Source organism: Rousettus aegyptiacus, unplaced genomic scaffold (genome assembly GCF_014176215.1).
Source record: "Rousettus aegyptiacus isolate mRouAeg1 unplaced genomic scaffold, mRouAeg1.p scaffold_m13_p_6, whole genome shotgun sequence".
Taxonomy (NCBI): Eukaryota; Metazoa; Chordata; class Mammalia; order Chiroptera; family Pteropodidae; genus Rousettus; species Rousettus aegyptiacus.
The window spans coordinates 27,719,844-27,738,664 of NW_023416309.1; the positions used below are offsets into that span (position 1 = coordinate 27,719,844).

Below are 18,821 nucleotides of genomic sequence, written 5' to 3' on the forward strand. Positions count from 1 at the left end.
AAATTTTGTTGTTTTAGATGGTTTGGCCAGTGAATAAAAGTGGGAAAGATGTTCGAACATAAGGAAGAGCAGAAGTAAATATTTGGAGGCATGATGTAGCAGCTAGAAGCAGTTAACGAGGTAATGAGGTATGGAGCTAGACCAGTTTCTTTGGATTTTATTCAGTAAGGGTGTGGGAGTCATTTAATAAAAAAGATTTCTTTCACCATTTGTTTATAATGGTCATGCATGAGATTCATCTTCGTGCATTGACTACATCTTTTTTTAGCATAGGACAATATAAAACTCAAAAATGTGTGTCCATTGTCTATCTACCTGGAGCCATGTGGTGCTTCACTCTGTGGGAATTAGAAACTTTGACAAAGCACTGTTTCAAACCTGCCTCATTTGAAACCTGAAATTCATTATTTTCCTTCATTATCAAAATCAGGTGTCCTAGTATAACCTGGTTACAGTGAAATAGTCCATCAATTACAGAAACAAAAATAAGTTAAAATAGGCCATATTTTTTTCATTTTTAATAATACCTTATATTATTAATAGAAGTTTCTACATTATTAGATTAAAATTTTGTGTTTTACATGCAGGCAAGAGGATAATAAGCAAAGATATCTATCTTAAAGAATAATAATGTGTCACCTGCTTGAATAATAGCTTAATATTGTGGCTTTGTATAGGGGTCCATTGAAATACTACGATCTGGCTTTCCACCCTCTTCCCTTCTTCTTATTTTAATAATGCTTCATTTTTCATTGGCCATGAAAGGTTTTATTGGACTCAATCCAAATTTCTGTATCAAAAGCTAAGGAAAAATAAAATGAAGTATCTTCTCTTAGACTTTGAAGAAGAATTAATTCTGCTTTAAAAAGCTATATGCACATTAAAACACTGGTAGTTGTCATGAATTAGAGATTTATCATTTTCATTTTATCTGTTTCTGCCAGTGATTTATTCACTATACTGACAAATAAAAATGTAAAGGTTAAACTCAAAAGACAAAATGGAGTAGTTCACCAACTTTAGAATATAAAAGTTTTAAAACATGTCAATTAAAAGAGGAAAAATGATTCATATCAATCATTATTCTAAATTTTAAATAATTGTAATCACTTAATTACAACTTTAAAATAAAATGCACATTGTAAATAAGACTCTTAGAATTTAGTTTGCCCAGTATAATTGATATTTATGCCTCTTGGCCTTGTATAATTATTCATAATACTTCTTTATTCTCAAAAATGGCCCATTTTAGATGAACAGTAATGCGATCACCATAGTTGTAAAGCAAAAAACAACTGTGAAATAGAAATGTGAAATCACATTTTCAATTCTAGATAATAATGAATTGGTTCATGCATGGAGTGTCTATAACAAGGCCCAGAAAATTCGCCTTAATTATTATAAGTGCAGTATTTATTAAAAATGTTATGAGTTGATATATTTATATTCTGAGAACCTAATATGAAGATTAAATGGATAAATTATTATTAATTTACTGTCTTTCAGTTGCTCAAAGATAATCGTGTTTTATATCTAAATCCCTTTGATAAACAACTATAGCAAGGGTTACAATGATATCATAAACATCATTGTATTATGATCTTTTTGATTTTCCTATTGTTTCTCATTCACCTACTCATATTGCCATCAGGCTAACCTTTAACTTCTTTTTTTCCCAACATCATGGCCACATTAAACCTTAGCTCTCATCAGTCATCCTGCATACTTTCTCTTCTAGCCATAAGAGACCACTTGCAGGGCCCTAAACTCACCATACTCTCTCTGGCTTCCAGGCATTTACAGATAGATGCTTTCCCTCTTCCTGAATTATTCCTTCCTTTCCATATCAACAATGTAATTCACATTCATGCTTTGTTGATGCTTCACATGCTAAAAGGATACTTTCTATGAAAGGGTGTGGCCACTGAGTGGAAGCCCCTCCTTGCATCCTACTCCTCCCTGTGGTGGCTCTGATTTCTATATTTAGTTTGCCTGTTTATTTCCTCCCATCCATTAGAGGAAGGAAGATTGTAATATATTTCTTTACATTGTGGCCCAAGCCCCTACCTTTATGCATGTATAGTACATAAAAGGTCCTCAATAAATATTTGTCGTAATTGTTTTCTCTGGTACAGTAAATATTTTAAGGCTGCTGGATTTGGTTACCTATATTTTCACTATTTAAATATGCACATTTGAAAGTGTATGTATTTTATGAAATTTTATTTGTGTCTCTGGAAAAAGATTCAATCACTGGAAAAAAATGCCAGACCTATGGTAAGACATAGTTTAAAGCCATGTATGAGTACATTTTAATAAAATTCCCTTTTTTCCTAAAGAAAATATATATTTTCGACATGAAAAATGAATCACAGAATCGAAACTGGTGATTAAATATTAGTGCCATGTGCCAGTTCTCCTTGCTATTTATTTTGCTTTAGTAACCTGAGAGTCAAAGGACAACAGAATCTGAGAATGATTGAGGCCTAAGAAAACCACTACTACAACCCTCGATCATATGCATGAATCTCTAATGCCACAATACTAGAAAGTATTTAGCTTCTATTTGAATAATAATCTCAATTATACTTACTTCACAGGGATTCAATGGAAAGCTCAGGTTCACTGTTTTTAAGGTATATAGCATTTGCTAGTTTTCAGTTTGCCAGTTTTTTTTTTTTTTTCTGAGAGTTTTTTAGGTGCCTGACATTTTGCTTGAGAGGCAGAAATCTATGAAACTCTGCCTCAAGAAAATCACAAGTATGGAAATTATGCTTTCAGAATTATTTCCCTTCTGAATTCAACATTTGTATTTCTAATTACTGGTTGTATAACTGCTTTAAGTATTAAGCAATTGCATCAAATTAAGAATGTGGTAAACTATATATGTCCTTTAAAAACCTTAAGCCTTCTTTCTTTCAATTAATAATAATTGTAATAATTGTAATCAGCCAGTCACCCAAACTGAGAGCTCCCAGTTTCTTTTAGGTATCTGTCTTATATGTCCCTACTCAGTCACATTTCAAGTTCTTTCCAGATACCTCGGGAATTTCTCTTGAATTTCTCTCCACTCTCCATATTCACTGCAGTTCTCTAGTTCTCATTGTCATAGCCCATCATTGTACATACATCTTTTAAACTTTAGCCTATTTTCCTTGTATCCTTCCCATCTCCCTACATTACCAATAGAGTAATGCTAAAATAAATAAGTAAATAAGTGAGTAAATAAATAAAAATGGTTATTATACTCCATATTGTCATGAAGTCATTTGACAATTTGCCCCCTACATGAATTTCCAACTGAGAACTTTGTAGATGTGAAAGATCACAGGTATCAGGGGCAGAAGGACAGAGTAACAAGTCACAGATCATCAGTCATCACTTCTAAAATAAAAGAGATGGCATATCCCATGATAATGAAAAAACTATCAAATTCATTAACTCTGTTAAAGACTTTGTAAAGTATAACTTACTATTCTTTCTGCTGTAGTGTAAGTATTGCCAATTTATCAAAAAAGGTAGAAATAAAGAGGAGAAAAGAAAGGCAGGGATATTTCCTTTAGGAAAGATTGAATAGGAGCCTTCAGTGAGCCAGGGCTAGGAGAGGAAAAAAATATCAGAGCTGATATAGTCCAGCCACAAGAAGCAAGACAAATGGTATGGATGACATACTTTCATAATTCTGGAAATAATCTAGTAATGCACTCCTCTTCCTATTGTGTATTCCTCTTGAAAGAATGAAATACACACATACTCCACATCTTAGTTCGGCAGGTCAATAAAGAATAAGCTCACTTCCTCTGCCCCAATAACCAGATCTGTAAGGTAAAGAAGTTTGAATCCATTAAGAGAGAAAATCCTTTATACAATTTAGAGAAAATAATCCCACAGAAATTTTAAGCATTAATTTTCATTAATAATAAAATAACAATCCTTTCAAGATCTGAATAAATAACACTTTTGGAAATCCATGGACATATTTGACATGTTCGCTAAATGTTTTCCTTCTATTTTAATTTTATGTTCTGTTCTATAAAATCTTTTAGATTGCCATGTAAACATTATTTTTGTTTCTTTAAAAAGAACACTTTATGTTATTTCATTCTGGTTGTCCACATTTCTGAAAATTCTAAGTACTAGTTTGGATTACTTGACTATTATGCCAATTACGGAAATAAATAAAGGAAAAAATATTAGATGTCTTCTTATACTGTTATTCATTCATCTGGGTTAGTCAGAACAGAAATAGAATATAGCCATTGAATATAGCGACTGTCTAAATGTACAAGCTGACAAAAGATACACTGAGGTGATATTTTACTTGCACTCCTTCCTTCTTCACAAGGTGACCTACTGCTTCTTGGAAGAAGAAAAGCAATTTATTCATTCTCACCACAGTACCTTGATTTTGGCAAGGGCCTCTTATCTGCAAAGATCATTATAGGAGTTCAACAGCAAGTCCAAATATTCTTAAATGTTGAAACAAAAGCCATTTACAGAGCAGTCCTTGTCATATCTTCCCACTCCACACCCTTCACACACATAAATCCTTTATACACGACTGTTCCCAAGTAATCTTTCTTCGTAAGCTTCTTGGTTGTTGTATAGAAAATTAAAACTAAATAGGGCATATCTAAAACCTTGTAAGCTAAACAATGCTAACTACTATTATTTTTCTCAAGAACAGCCTGGTACATAAAAGAAACATTAAACTCCCACTACCTTCCAGGCTCCGAAAAATAACCCACTTAAAGATCTTATTTTTTTGGATATCGTTGGATAGATTATTCCAATTGACCAATATCATAAGGCACTTTAGAGATATTTTCTTCTAGTTGGGAGAAAACTGTCAGAATGGGATCAGAATCCAGAACAGGCCTTTGCTGGATGGGAAAACAAAGGGCCCTCTCCCTTAAGCCAGACAATTCGGGGTTTTTTTTCGTATGTCCCTGATGGGTTTCCAAGCTGTTGCTCCAAGCTCAGAATGAGTGAGTCAGAGCAAGTAAGTTTGTGCATAAGCCCTTTAAGAGGTATGCCAGAGATTCCAGAAGCCCTCTGTCCCACTTTGGCACGATCCCTCCTGGTTTTCACAGCCAGAAGTTATGGGGACTTCTCTTTCCTGCACTGGAACTCTGGGCTTGGGAGCCCGGTGTGGATCCGGGACCTCTTTCTCCTCAGGGGAAACCTCAACAGCTGAAATATTTCTTCCAATCTGGATGTGTGATCAAAATGTTACATGTCTCTATTCGTCCTCTCAGTCTCGAAGTGGCTTCTTCTCTGTATCCTTAGTTATAGGACTTCTGTTCAGATAGGCTTCAGGTAATTTTCGGTAATGCTTCTTATATAGTTTAGTTATAATTTGTATGTAGTAATGGGAGGAAGTAAGCATATTTCCCTACTTTGCTGTCTTGACTGGAACTTTTACTTTTGTAAGTTTTAAAGGAAATTAAATAATTGGATTAAAGCATCATTTTTAAAAAAAATTAGAATTTTAAGAGTTTTATGTGTCCCCTTGTTTTGTTGTTTGTGTTTTATTGCGGCTAATTTAGGAGGTATGTGTTCCACAATCATACATTTTCCATTTGTATTATTTTCATACAAGGAAATTTTTGAAGTTGTATGAACATTTGCTTCCAAATAAAGGCCAAGTAATTTGTGTTTGAGTTCCATGGCAAACATGTCTAAATGCCTCATATTTGAAAGTTATAAACTAATAATATTATGAATGCAATAAATGTTAGTTGAAAGCTTAACTAATTTTAACAATCTAAAGTGATTAGGAAAAATGTTAAGTGAATGTAATTTCTAATCAAAAAGAAAACAGAAGTATAAATTTAGCCATCCAGCAAAATTTTCAAGAGCGAATACTCTTCATTATCTACTTGAGCGTTGAACTTAGAATTGGAAATAAAGGAATAAATGGATCTCCATGAATCCTGGGTAGCTGGGTAGACCTTCCAATTTTCAGAGTCAGTCTCCACGAAAGGTGAATAAGCAGCCTTTACTTAAATAGAGGGGTAATGTTGAGAAATTTTGTCCTTTATGTATTGAAGGTTTTACTTAAGAAGAGGATAGCAATGGGCATGATATCTGGGAAAAGGACAGAGCATATTGAGTGAGGAGAGTAATATGGTAAAAGAAGAAATTGGAGCCATGAGGCCTGAGACAAATTGGTAATTAATGAAGGGTTTTAACAAAAGAAGTAAAATGATCTGGCTATTATTTCATGAAAACACTGATTGCAATTACAGAACAGGCTATTGGCAAGGTAGAAGCTGATGGATAATCCAGGTGAAAATGATAGGCAGGATCAAGGTGGTAATGACGGAAGAGGTGAGTTGTTTGATTCTGCATATATTATAAAATTATATTCAATAAAATATCTCTATAGATTAGATTAAAGGTATAAAATGAAGCAAGGTGAACTCCAGGTTCTTGGCCTGAGTAACTAGAAGTATAGAGCTGCAAGTGAAAAAGACCATTTGTGGAGTAGGTTTGTGGTGATGATGATGAGAATTTTATTTTTGCGGAGTTGTTACGTACACAGTTGAATATAGGTTCTGGAATTCAGAGAAGTTCAGATTGGAGATAAAAATCAGGAATCATTATGTTATTGAAATTTTTAAGGCCATGAGTTTAGATGAGATGAGCAATGAAGTGAGTAAAAAGAAAAGAAGACAACTGAGACTTGACAAGGCCACTCCAATTTTAAGAAGTTGGGGATAAAAGTAGAAATCAGCAAATGAGAATGAGAATAATGGAGAGTAACACTGGAAGAAATCCAAGAGAAAATGTGATCATGAAAAGCTAGTGAATAATGTTTTCGTTTGTTTGTTTTAGGCATGGCAACCCTTGGTTGACCTCACAGATTACAAGGACCTTGTCAGTTTACAACCCCTGTTTTTTTACACCTACAGCACCCGGTCTTCCTAAGTGGTGTCTCATCCAAGTACTAACCAGGCTCAACCCTACTTAGCTTTCTTGATCAGACAGGATCAGACAGGGTGGCATGGCCATAGACATGAATAATGTTTTAAATACTGAAGATAGGTCAGGAGAGATAAAAAATGAACATGCATACTGCTTTCAGCAATGTAGGAGTTACTGGTGATTTTGATAAGAACAGCTGTATTTGGTGGCACAAAAGTCTGACTGAAATGAGGTTAGGAAAAATAGTGAGGAGTAAGATGATAAAAGTGGGCAGTGTAGATGCACAATAAGTAATTCTTGACTTTCTAGGTAAAAATGGTTTCTTTCTTTTTTCCCTAGAATTTATTTAAATGTCTTGATAATCTGTCCCATATTCATTTTTCCCCCTAAATTATTACATCTACTTGACAGACTTCATATTGGAGATAGTGGAATTTGTTAAATTGCTGGCCACCAGACAGCAGGAAAAAAGTTATTCTGTATTCTTAGTTCTCTGATTCAAGGAGCTAAGAGATTACCAATGTTTGGTTATTTTAATATTGAAAATGGAGTAGTTGTCTCTTTCAATATATATTTTTTATACTTCTGCTTGTTTGGCTTTAGTTTTACTTGGGTCTCATTACTGAAAATGGGGCTTATGCCCAGAAATTTTCAAAACAAAATCTGACTTTTAAATATGATGTTTAACTTCTAACTACAGACTTTATAGATATAAATAACATCATCTTATAGAATGAAATTTTTTTTTTAAATGCTACCTGTTTCACTTGACCTGCTTTTTTGTATGTATTCACTGGTGATTACAGTGGAATAAAATAAGTCTGAGTTTTGAGAATTTCATTTTATATTATACTGAAGAGTGTTGGATGAAAAATTTGATACATGCACCCCCTAAAGAGCAAAGTATAATATTAATTCTTTTTTAGTGCCATATTTAAATCTTATTAAATCTGGATATCTATGTTACTAATATTCTTTCCTGCCACTAATCTCTCTTACTAACTTACAGTTGTATATTCATTTGTATTCTTTAGAGAAACTGGTGGTGAATTTCCCTGTGTGGCCTCTCATAAATAAGGAGACCTGACTCTGTGCCCTAATCTGTCCATTGCTCATATGTAGTGTGGCCCTGAACATAAAACTAACCTTTTTTGCTTCCTCATCAATACAAAAGTATATGTTTTCACATTTAGAGAGGCCAAATAACATAGAGGTTAAGAATATGAACTTTGGAGATAAATATCTAGTTAGCAATTCTGAAACCTTCAAATAGGACAGACTAGTTGTAGCAAACCAAAAATATAATCATATATTTAAAGTCATATATATAAAATTTTGTGTTATTACTCAAACAGTTAGAGTAATAACAGACAGAACTTTTGCATGTTATTTTGAAAGATATGGGGAATTAGATTGTTTTCATAGATATAATTTGTTTTATTTCTTTTTTCATTGGATCACTTTGATTTCATAATGCAAATAATACATGATTTCCCTGGTTTCACATCTGGCAGTAAAAATTAACAACATAAGAGCTGAATGTAAAATATGTTTCTTTCATTGTTAGATAATTTTGCTTTTTGTTTTCCTCTCCCATCCATAAATTATGTGTTTGCGTGTGTTCTTTGAGGGAAGAGGACAAACTACAAATTTTGTGGTTTTTTGAAGCATTATTAGTATGTCCAGGATATGACATAATGGCTTTCAATTAGATACAAAATAGAGAGAGAGAGAGAGAGAGAGAGAGAGAGAGAGAGACAGAGACAAAGACAGAGACAGAGAGACAGAGAGACACTGAGAGAAAGAGAGAGAGAGAGAGAGACAGAGACAGAGACAGAGAGACAGAGATGTCTTGTTCAGAACCACCTGAGTGTATGAATTGCTTCTGAGGTAATCAGATCAAGGTCATTGGGTCAGAATCCCATTTAGACCAATTAATTTCATCCAGAGAAAAGTAATCTTTTCTCATTATAGACTGTACCTCTTGTCCTGATCAGCTGTTCCCAAAAAGCCTACTGTATGCCACAGAGGGAACTCCTAGCAGAATATCCACAGCTCAGCACAGGTTAATCACAGCCACTGGATACAGAAAGAGCTTACCCATCCTGATGGTGTCAGGAGCACATTTTGTTATGTGCGAAGAAGAATACATAATTCATTAAAAGGCTACACATTATTTTAATGCTGTTGTCCTTAGTGCAGGGAAGGGTATCATAAACATTTTGTGCCATGGACCACTTAGACAATCTGCTCCTAAGTGAATAAAGTAAACTATATAGTCTTACAATGGAAATCTAACCTATTGAAATAGTTATCAAAATACTAAAAATCAAAGATTTGTTTTATAAAATTCATACTTTATATAATATTATTTCACAATGAGTTTATTAATTACCATAATTTTAAATTAATAAATTGCATAAATGATATTTTTAAATATATTAAATATTAATAATATGAAGTGATAATATGTTGTGATTTTTCTTGGTTCAAAGTCACCAGTACTTCCAACATCACCTTGATTTGTTAAATTACAATTAGAAGAAAGTACAAAATTATCTCCTAGAGGCCCAAGTTCTTGTTTCTGGATTGAACAATCAGAGATATATATTTAAAATACTTGTAAACTTTCATAGCCAAAGTGCCACTATTTCTTCTAGAAAAACACTTTAGAATTTAATATAAAGTATTTAACTTTTACATTGAATGAATTTCAAAATACTGCTATTGCAACAATAGAATAAACATATCAATTAAAATTTATGACAGAGAATTTGAATCTATTTCTGTAAAAGCATATGCTCTTGACTTATGTCAATGATTTCTCCTAAAGTTTGGAAAATATTTTTTAGAAGTTAATTGTAATGAAATCTTCCCTTAAATAAAACTTTTGAATTGCTATAATAGTAAGATACATTAAAAAAAAAAAAAAAACAGAAAATTACAGGCTGGTATTTCTCTATTTACAACATGACCATATGAAGATTTCCTAAGAAAATTTATTGGATTTATAAATTGTCATGATTTAAAAATAAAACTAGGATAAAACAAGAAAAACATATTCCTAACACATAAATATTAATTTTACTTGAATAGCTTATTTCTGGTTGAATATATTTGAAATTCTATAAGTATTAAACATATTTCGTTGAAATTAACCATGTTTCTTATATGGTGATTTTGAGGACTTTTCAAATGTACTCTTAATCTATTAATTTTATATAGAATTCTGAGTTATTTGGGGATTTCATTATTAGTGTGGAATGAAAAGATCTGGAAGAGACAAAATTAAGGATAACACTTTGAGCTATGAATCTTTTTCTCTGTTATTTAAACATTTTATCAATAATTCACTCATTTTTACTTCTCAATTTTCCATCTACCTGTAGTTAAGTACAGTTATTTCTTTTAATAATATGTAGTGACAGCTATCACATTTCATACTAGTGATTATTATTAGTTTAAAAATATGATTCACTAGGTTTGAGGACAGGATACCAAAAATCAGATAAAACCTGTCTGGACTTCCATTTCCCCATTTGTTTCCTAAATCCCTCTAACTGTGAAGCATTTCTTCTTTTTGTAATGATCCCAGTTCAAAGAGATTTCTTATAGATAGTATGAAAAGTGACACTCCAAAGTGGTCTCATAACATAATTTTTAAAATTTGTTATGTTTTTATTTTTTCAATTATAATTGACATAGAGTAACATAATTTTTTAACCTTCTTAATTCTTTTCTAGGCTGAACAGGACAACGGACATCCTCTTCCAGCCTTTGCTAGCTTACATATTGAAATACTGGATGAAAACAATCAGAGCCCGTATTTCACAATGCCCAGTTATCAAGGCTATATCCTGGAATCTGCCCCAGTGGGAGCAACTATTTCTGATAGTCTAAATTTGACCACTCCTCTGAGAATTGTAGCTCTGGACAAGGATATAGAAGATGTAAGTAAAATAGAAGTTTTGCTCTTGTTTTGTTAACAGTCTCTTATGTTTGTGTCATTAGAAAATATTACAAAGACATGGTTACATAAGCTATAAAATAGAGAAAAAAATAAGTATAATGAGTCAGTATAGTAATGTAATTCATATTAAGTATATTATTTTTAAAAATATGTTTGAACTCAACAGCTGTTCTTTTTTAGTTTACAGATATTCAATATAAGGAAGAAAATGAATGTTTCACTTATGGTTAGCTAAATTACTAAAGCAATCTTATTTATTAATATGGGTGAAAACAGTTCTTATGTAATTGCTGATAGGGAAAAATGATGGCATTAAACAATGAGTATGAAAAATTTATGATGGCAACCTTGGAATGGGATTTGGGGGACTTTTCTGATGGTACATTATTAAAGAAAAAGCATTTAGGGCAATTGACCTGCTTACACTTCTGCCAGTGGCTATGCTGATGAGAACACTCCTCCACTGCACGCATCATTGTCCTCTGTTTTTCCAGTACTGACTCTAGCCAAATGAGTGGGATATGGTCCTGACGTCGCAGATCAAATAATTTACATCCTTGCGAGAGTGAGTCTATGAAGGGTGGACAAAAAAATTTATACCAGGCCAGACAGAGTCCTCCTGGGAAATAACAGGGGGAAAAAAAAATGGAGCTGGAAGATTTTGGCATCATGTAATAAAGAAGTGGAAGTAAATCTGAAGCCATGGTAGACAACTTTCTGCTGACATCACGAAGAATACCCATTATCAGTGGAAGAGAATAGAGCCTGACAGACACACAGAGAAGTGTCCTAGTGGGTTCCTGTTTTTTAGGTGTTGAGGTCCCAAAAGATATACTAATCCTAAATATTTGTCTTTGATTCAATAATCCACTATAGCATTTTCTAACACATTTTTTTCAAAATATACTTTAAGTTTGATTTCTGTCACTTGCATCTTGAAAAGTCTTGACTCAGCAATTTCTTCTTCAATAAAACTTCTTGTGATGATGAAAATGTTCTGTAGCTACTCTGTCCAATATGGTAGCATATATAGATGTGGAGCACCTGAAAAGTAGCTAGATTGAAAATATAATTTTAACATTTTGTTTAATTTTAATTGATTTAAATTTAAATAGTCAGATGTCACTAACTGGACAGCATAGCTGTCCAATTCATTACATGGAGCTTTATCATCAGTTTAGCAAATTGAAGGAAAATTTCAGATTTTTTCTTCTTCTGGAAAAATTTTATTAATGTCCTTTTCTAAGGAACTTTGCAAAGGATAGTAGGACTCACAAGGTATTACTGAGGTGGGGTGGGAAAAAGTCCTGGGTCTAAAATTTTTGGGAAACACTATCTAGAATTCTACTCTTGGATATTTAATGCCAGTTAACCTATTAAATGTTCTAAGCTGTTTCCAGGGGTGGGGCAGTATGTTGTGGTCCTTAGGAGTTTGTGCTTTGAAGTTAGCCAGCCCTGGGTTTGACTCTTGGTTCTACCATGTAATATCTGTGTAATACTGTGAGACCTGTATTCACCTGTTGCTCCCTTTTAGTCAACCAGATGTGATCCAAAAAGTATATGGTAGCAATCACTGCTGCTTTGGCCTGCTCCTTTGATTGGGGCTGGTGGAGACGGGCATGGAGAGAAATTTTCCTTTAGATGACGCCATATATATGGACGGTGGCATGATTATTTTACACGTCATTATCAAAATGACGTGTAAAATATATCCAGATATTTGTTTATCATTTAGAACCATCCTTTATCTAAAATTATTTATAGTGAATGATGTCACTAGGAGCCCAGAAAGTGAACAAATATGTCTCATCCCCTATCGACAAAGGTTTTTCAATATTTTACATAGCTTCTGTACATCTATAATTTAAGCAAGTTCATCGAATGAAGATATCTAAGATTTGCATCAAAATTTCTAATGATATTGAATGAGCTGTCTCACAATATGGCCCTTTTCATGGTTGAGCAACTAATTCTTAGAAAGCTCTTCATCATATTGAATTAAAACCAGCCTTCTTATATCTTATCCATTATTCCTTATATCTTCCATTTGCCAGCACACAGAATAAATCTATGAAATAGTCATTAATATGTTAGAAGATGGGTTTATGCCCTTCCAAATCATCTCTTTTTTCCAGATCAATTACTGTTTAGTTTTAAAAAGTAAAATACATTTATTACTAAGTTATTTAAAGATCCAAAATAACAAAATAAATCTTCAAGGCTTTTTTCATTTGCAGGCATAAATTTTACTATATGGTAAATTCTTGTTGATTTTGAGTCAGAATAAGTGAGATTAATCTGAATAGGGATAAAGAATTTAAGAATATAGACAGAGACATGTCACCTTACATCAGCGTTAGTGACAGAAATAGGGAGTAAGCATCAGGCATGAAAAGAGTCGTCACTGTTGAAATTGGTTCTCCTAAGTTGCTTCAAAAAACGGCCATGCCGAAAGGCAAATTCCAAAAAGAGGTCAGACTTGATTTTATTTGTCCAAAAGCTAAATGTTGTTTCTTTCTTCAAATCAGTGGAAAGACAACATTTTAAGAAACAGTGTCAGGGTTTGATGACATGTGGCATTATTAGCAGTATAGATTTTGAGTTAGAAGGAATCAAAAGTATCACAGTGAAACAAAATAAAAGTGAACAAAATTAATTTTACTGTTTCTTTTTACAGATATACAGATATTAACATTTATATATATAACATACATTCGAATCACATTAATGTTTTTTCAAGTGCTCTTACCTCATAGTTTTAAGATAGTCTAGTATAAATGTAGGTAACATAATGCGCAAAGTTTTTAAGTTATGTCTGAGACCACCAGGTTTTCAGTGACAGAACCACTAAAAGTTGATTACTGAATGGTAGTTATAAAAAAATAATCAACAAAGTTACACACTGGCTTGTAGAAAGACATTGATTCACTTACAATTTCATGGCAATTCACATTTTTGTATAAAGTGATATCATTTCAAAATAAAGGTGTCTTTGAAATTTAATACAATATAATCTTAAAGCTAAAATGCTTTAAAAATATTATGCTATCAATTGTATGCTATGATATATTAAAATACAAAGAAGAAGATATATCTTGGAAAATGTAATTTTGGGTTTTTTAATTTGCTGTTTATTTTACTAATGTACACTTGTATGTCATATCTATATTCATGCTCAATTCTATTTACATTTTTTTCATGTTTAATTTGCATATAGGTTCCACCTGGTGGAGTTCCTGTAGGTACTAAGTGTTGATTTTGTGTTTTTCTTTTGTTTATTGCTGTGATTCAATTTCTTGTTCTTTTTCTGTTCCACTGAAACAAGTAGGCAATTACTCATTATCACCTAGAAAAATATCCATAACTACTTTACATATATATCATGTATATGCATCTAAATATAATTTAAATATATTTTATTATAGTAGATCAAAATTATATCAAATCCAAGTTGCATGTAATTTAAAGATTAATTATTAATTTTTTTTAGTCCGTGATGAACACTAATAATTCATCACTGCATTCTTTCTGAAAGATTCTAAATTTGGGGTTGAATCCTATTGAACAGATACTTCAAATAATTACTGTCAACTCATTCGACTTGGCAAATGAGATTGAATTTGTCATATTCCTGTAATGTTTCATAATTTATATATATGCACATAAATATGAATAAATGTATATATGTATATATACATTTTCTGTGTGATATGTGTATATATGTGATGCATATAATCTTGTGTGTGTGTGATATCATAGTTTGATTTCCATTGGAAACCCAGAATTGATTTCAAATGCAATATTTGACCATATTTCAAATGTCATATTTGAAAGTATTTTTTCTACATGATGTGAGTTTAAAATGTTACATTTCATATGTTTGTCAACCTTTGCATTTTTATATGTATTTCTTATGTGTTCACTTTTTCTGTGCTGTGAGTATCAGAATTTATTTTAACCTCCCAGAAAATAATACACAAATCAATGAAGTAATATGTCATACTTTTGGTATATACTGAATGTATACTTTAGAGTAAAATAATATTACCTCTTATCAGAGGAAAAAAGAACAATTATTAATCATCCCTCTCTGTACATATTGATTTAAAAAACTAATATTTATTTTAAATAAATTTGTAGACATGGGACTAGATAAAATTTTCCATCCCTATCAGAACATTAAGCCAGTGCATTATCTGTTCATTTATACTCATAATATACCACATCTGAAACTGATATTATGTTTACAAATTTAAAATATTAAATTTGGGTATAATTGGCTGAACATTTTCCAATCTGCCTTCTTAAATTATTGTACTTCAATGCACAGATATTCACCAATAGCATCTACGTATGCTATTTATAGGTATTAAAAGGTTACTATTTTAAAATTCATAAACTTCAAAAGCTATATTTTAATCAGAGATTAACTGTGCAGAACAGATTAGGATGTGCTTAATATGCCATGTATAATGCCAGGTTTATGTATTATACTACATAAAACAAATAAGCTTCACTTCTGGAAAATGCTATTTTAGTCTCAAGCTAGTTATTATAAAAAGACTCAAGAAGTAGAGAAAATTAAATTATCAAAAGTCTTTAATGTTTCTTGTTATCAAATATGAAAGAGATTTTTATGGAGTCCTGGTATATTTTGTCATTTAAATAGAAAACATTTTCAAAGAAAATCTTGTGACTTTCATAAATTAGTAAAATGAATGGTGTTATTCGTGATACAACCATATAAGAATACAATCATGTATACCAACACTGGTTCACAACCCAACACTCAGTGCAGTATTATACTATTACCAGTACTTTGACATAAAAAAAAAATAAACCATGTGGTGAGGGTGTAAATGAAAATACCTAAAACATTTACTAACAGAAGCTACAGTTGAATGGAGGAAAGGAAATTGGGGGAGAATTAGTTATAAAGGAAGTAAAAACTGACTGCATGATTTGAATAAAGGGAAAAAAGTAAATATTTGATAAGCAAATTATATAGCAAAATTCTCTATGATTAAACTACTAGTAGTGTACAAGCATGAGTAGCAGAAGCTGTGTTCATGGGCACTATTGTCGGTACACACAAAGAACAGAAAAATATATGAATTTGAAATCTAGCAATTAGGTAAAATCAAGGATAAACATTAAAAAATGGCATCATACTTATTTAGTTTTTATTGATCAAAACCTTATGTTAATTAACATTTTTGACTACTTAAAAATAATTTTATTACAATTGACTCGAAAGTGTAACAAAATAAGAAAAATCCTCAATATGTGGTTCAAAATACGTTTAGCTGTAAATACTTTATAACTTACTTTTTAAAATAAGTAATTTAACTTTTTATTAACTAACACATTTGATTAATCGAAATACCCAGCTTTCTAGACATTTGAGAAATATCATTGAAATAAAAACAACTAAAGTGCCTGTATGAAAATATCGGTGTAAATCTTGAATTTTTACACCTCTTAACAACCTCGATTATTTTATTTTAGCTATACTAGAAATTATTATCTGTAGTATTTTTTTTTTTTTGTTCAGTAGCACACTGACCTTATGTCAAATTCATGGACATAGAAGCTACCATGATAGAGCTAAGCAATATCTTGTAATGAGATATTATGCTACACAACTTGTTTCAGGTTCAAAAAAAAACATTTATTTCAAAGTTATTGACATAAACACATTGAAAGTTAAGATGTATAATGTATCTTGTAAATCAAATTACGCACACTTTTTAATAATGTAGTGTGCTTTCAACTTCTCACTTTTATATGTACATTTTTAGAATGTGAGTTCTATTTTTTTTTCAAATTGACATATCTTTAACAAATTCCAGGCTCTCTACTCTACTCTCAACCCTTAATATCAGACTTAGAAAAGTAATCTATGATGTTAAATCACATTTTAAATCATACAGTGCAAATTATTTTAAAAGTTGCCATAATTAATAAAAACAACTTACCTCCCATATCATCTCTTTTTGCTATTTTTTCATAGCTTTCTTGATAAGTCCACTCTCTTACAATATTCCCCTTATATTTGCCCCATCTGCTTCCCTATTCCACTATGCAGACACCAATTCAGGCCTCCCTACTTTATGTCTCTGATCCTTCTCTGTATTGCAGAGATTAATACTTTATCTTTCAGAGGTGGCAATAAGATTGTGAAGGGTTTCCAGTGCTTACTTATTTCTGCTTTGAACTTTTGCAATCACTTCTTCTTTATATATAATCATTTTTCTAGACTCTTATAAGACACATGTGGTAAATTCACATACTTCAATTAAATCATCTGAAATATTTTAATTAACACATTTCCTGTTTAGAAAAAAAAAGTGCAGCTTGCTACTAGCATTAATTTAATTTTATTTGAATATGCTTTTTTGAGGCTGAAGCAAATCTGACTTGTTTTCAATGCGAAAATAAAATATAAAAACTATTTTTGAAGTTATTTCTAAACAGAACTTGCCTCTTATCCTGTGATAGAAATGGATACATAAATTGAATTCATCAGATGAATCTTTGGCTAACAACTGTTCAAGAACAATGTTAACATAATTTGTAGGAATGCTACGTTCTATAGGATTTGACATTTTTGGCGATCAATAATTACTACATTTTGTAAATGGAAATATCACTACTAAAAACAGAATGCTATAAACAGAATGATGTAATTGTTTACAAAGACTATCGATATAGTAGAGTGATATGAAAATAATGATAAAAGTGGGATATTTGATAGCAGAATTTTAGGATAAGGTTAGGACTGTAATCGGCGAGTTATCTCAGCCACAAGCACCACCGGCGAGTATTCTCGGGGCAAATGGGAAATTGGTTAGAATAAATGTTTCCCCTTGGAGAACCCTTACTACATTAAAATAAGAAGAGCAAGCATGGTATTTATAAGTAATGAATTATGCATAACTAATTTTATTTTTATTTTACATCAAACATTTACAGAAACACGATAGTAATATGCATATGTCCATTTTATTACTATGAATGAAGTAATTACAGAATCATACAGCTAAAATTCTTGGCTGCAAAAAATATCCTATTTTTGCTTTTAATTTTTTTTTAGAGCCCACTGAAGTTCTGGAAAATATTTATATTAAGTAAATGAGTAAATATTCAATTGGGTTGCTTTTTATTTTATACTTCTTATTGCTATTTTTCTTTTATTCATATTACTATCACTAGTACTTATTTTAATATTTTGTTTTCCACAAAATGAGATATTGTCGTTTGGATTGTTTAGTTGTATTATGAGTAAATATTTAGTAAAAGCTCTTTTTTCTTTAGAAATTCTTAATGCTGTTGTGCATATTTATATAATAAATTGGATAAATAATTTTCGAGTAATTAACTAACACCTGCATTATTTATTCAGCATTTTAAAAAAGGACTTTTTTTTTTAGACTAAAGACCCAGAGCTTCACCTTTTTCTGAATGATTACACCTCAGTCTTCACCGTCACACAGACTGGTATTACTCGCTTCCTCACCTTACTTCAACCAGTGGACAGGGAAGAACAGCAAACTTACACCTTTTCGGTAAAGAGATTTTGCATGTACATGTATGTAACAGAAAGAGGTGTCTGTTTAAAACTGGAAAGGTCAAGGATTTGAGAGAAAAAATGTAGTATTTTCAAGTAATGCAATAGAGAATATTAATAATAAAAAATTCTTTGCATGAATATCTTCTTTTTCTATTTATAAATTTGTATAGCTGTTTTACCATGCTTTTCAACAGAAGAAATTTCATTTTCAAGATAAAAACCAAACACTAGGTATTTCATTTTTTACCATATACTCATGATTGACTCAAACCGAGATATAAATTAGAATCCACAAAGTAAAGAATTATTTCCTAAACGTTATTTTATTTTGTTATTGCAGTTTTAATT

The 18,821-nt window shown here is 31.5% G+C and overlaps 1 protein-coding gene across 1 annotated transcript in view; it reads left to right on the forward strand.

Annotated features, from left to right (window-relative positions):
- PCDH15 (protocadherin related 15) overlaps nucleotides 1–18,821 on the forward strand; it is a gene marked incomplete in the record, with an annotated part of 701,567 nt that overhangs the window by 426,090 nt on the left and 256,656 nt on the right. Inside the window, 2 exon segments of the mRNA XM_036222126.1 lie at nucleotides 10,674–10,880; nucleotides 18,334–18,468. Coding sequence (XP_036078019.1) covers nucleotides 10,674–10,880; nucleotides 18,334–18,468 — 342 coding nt within the window.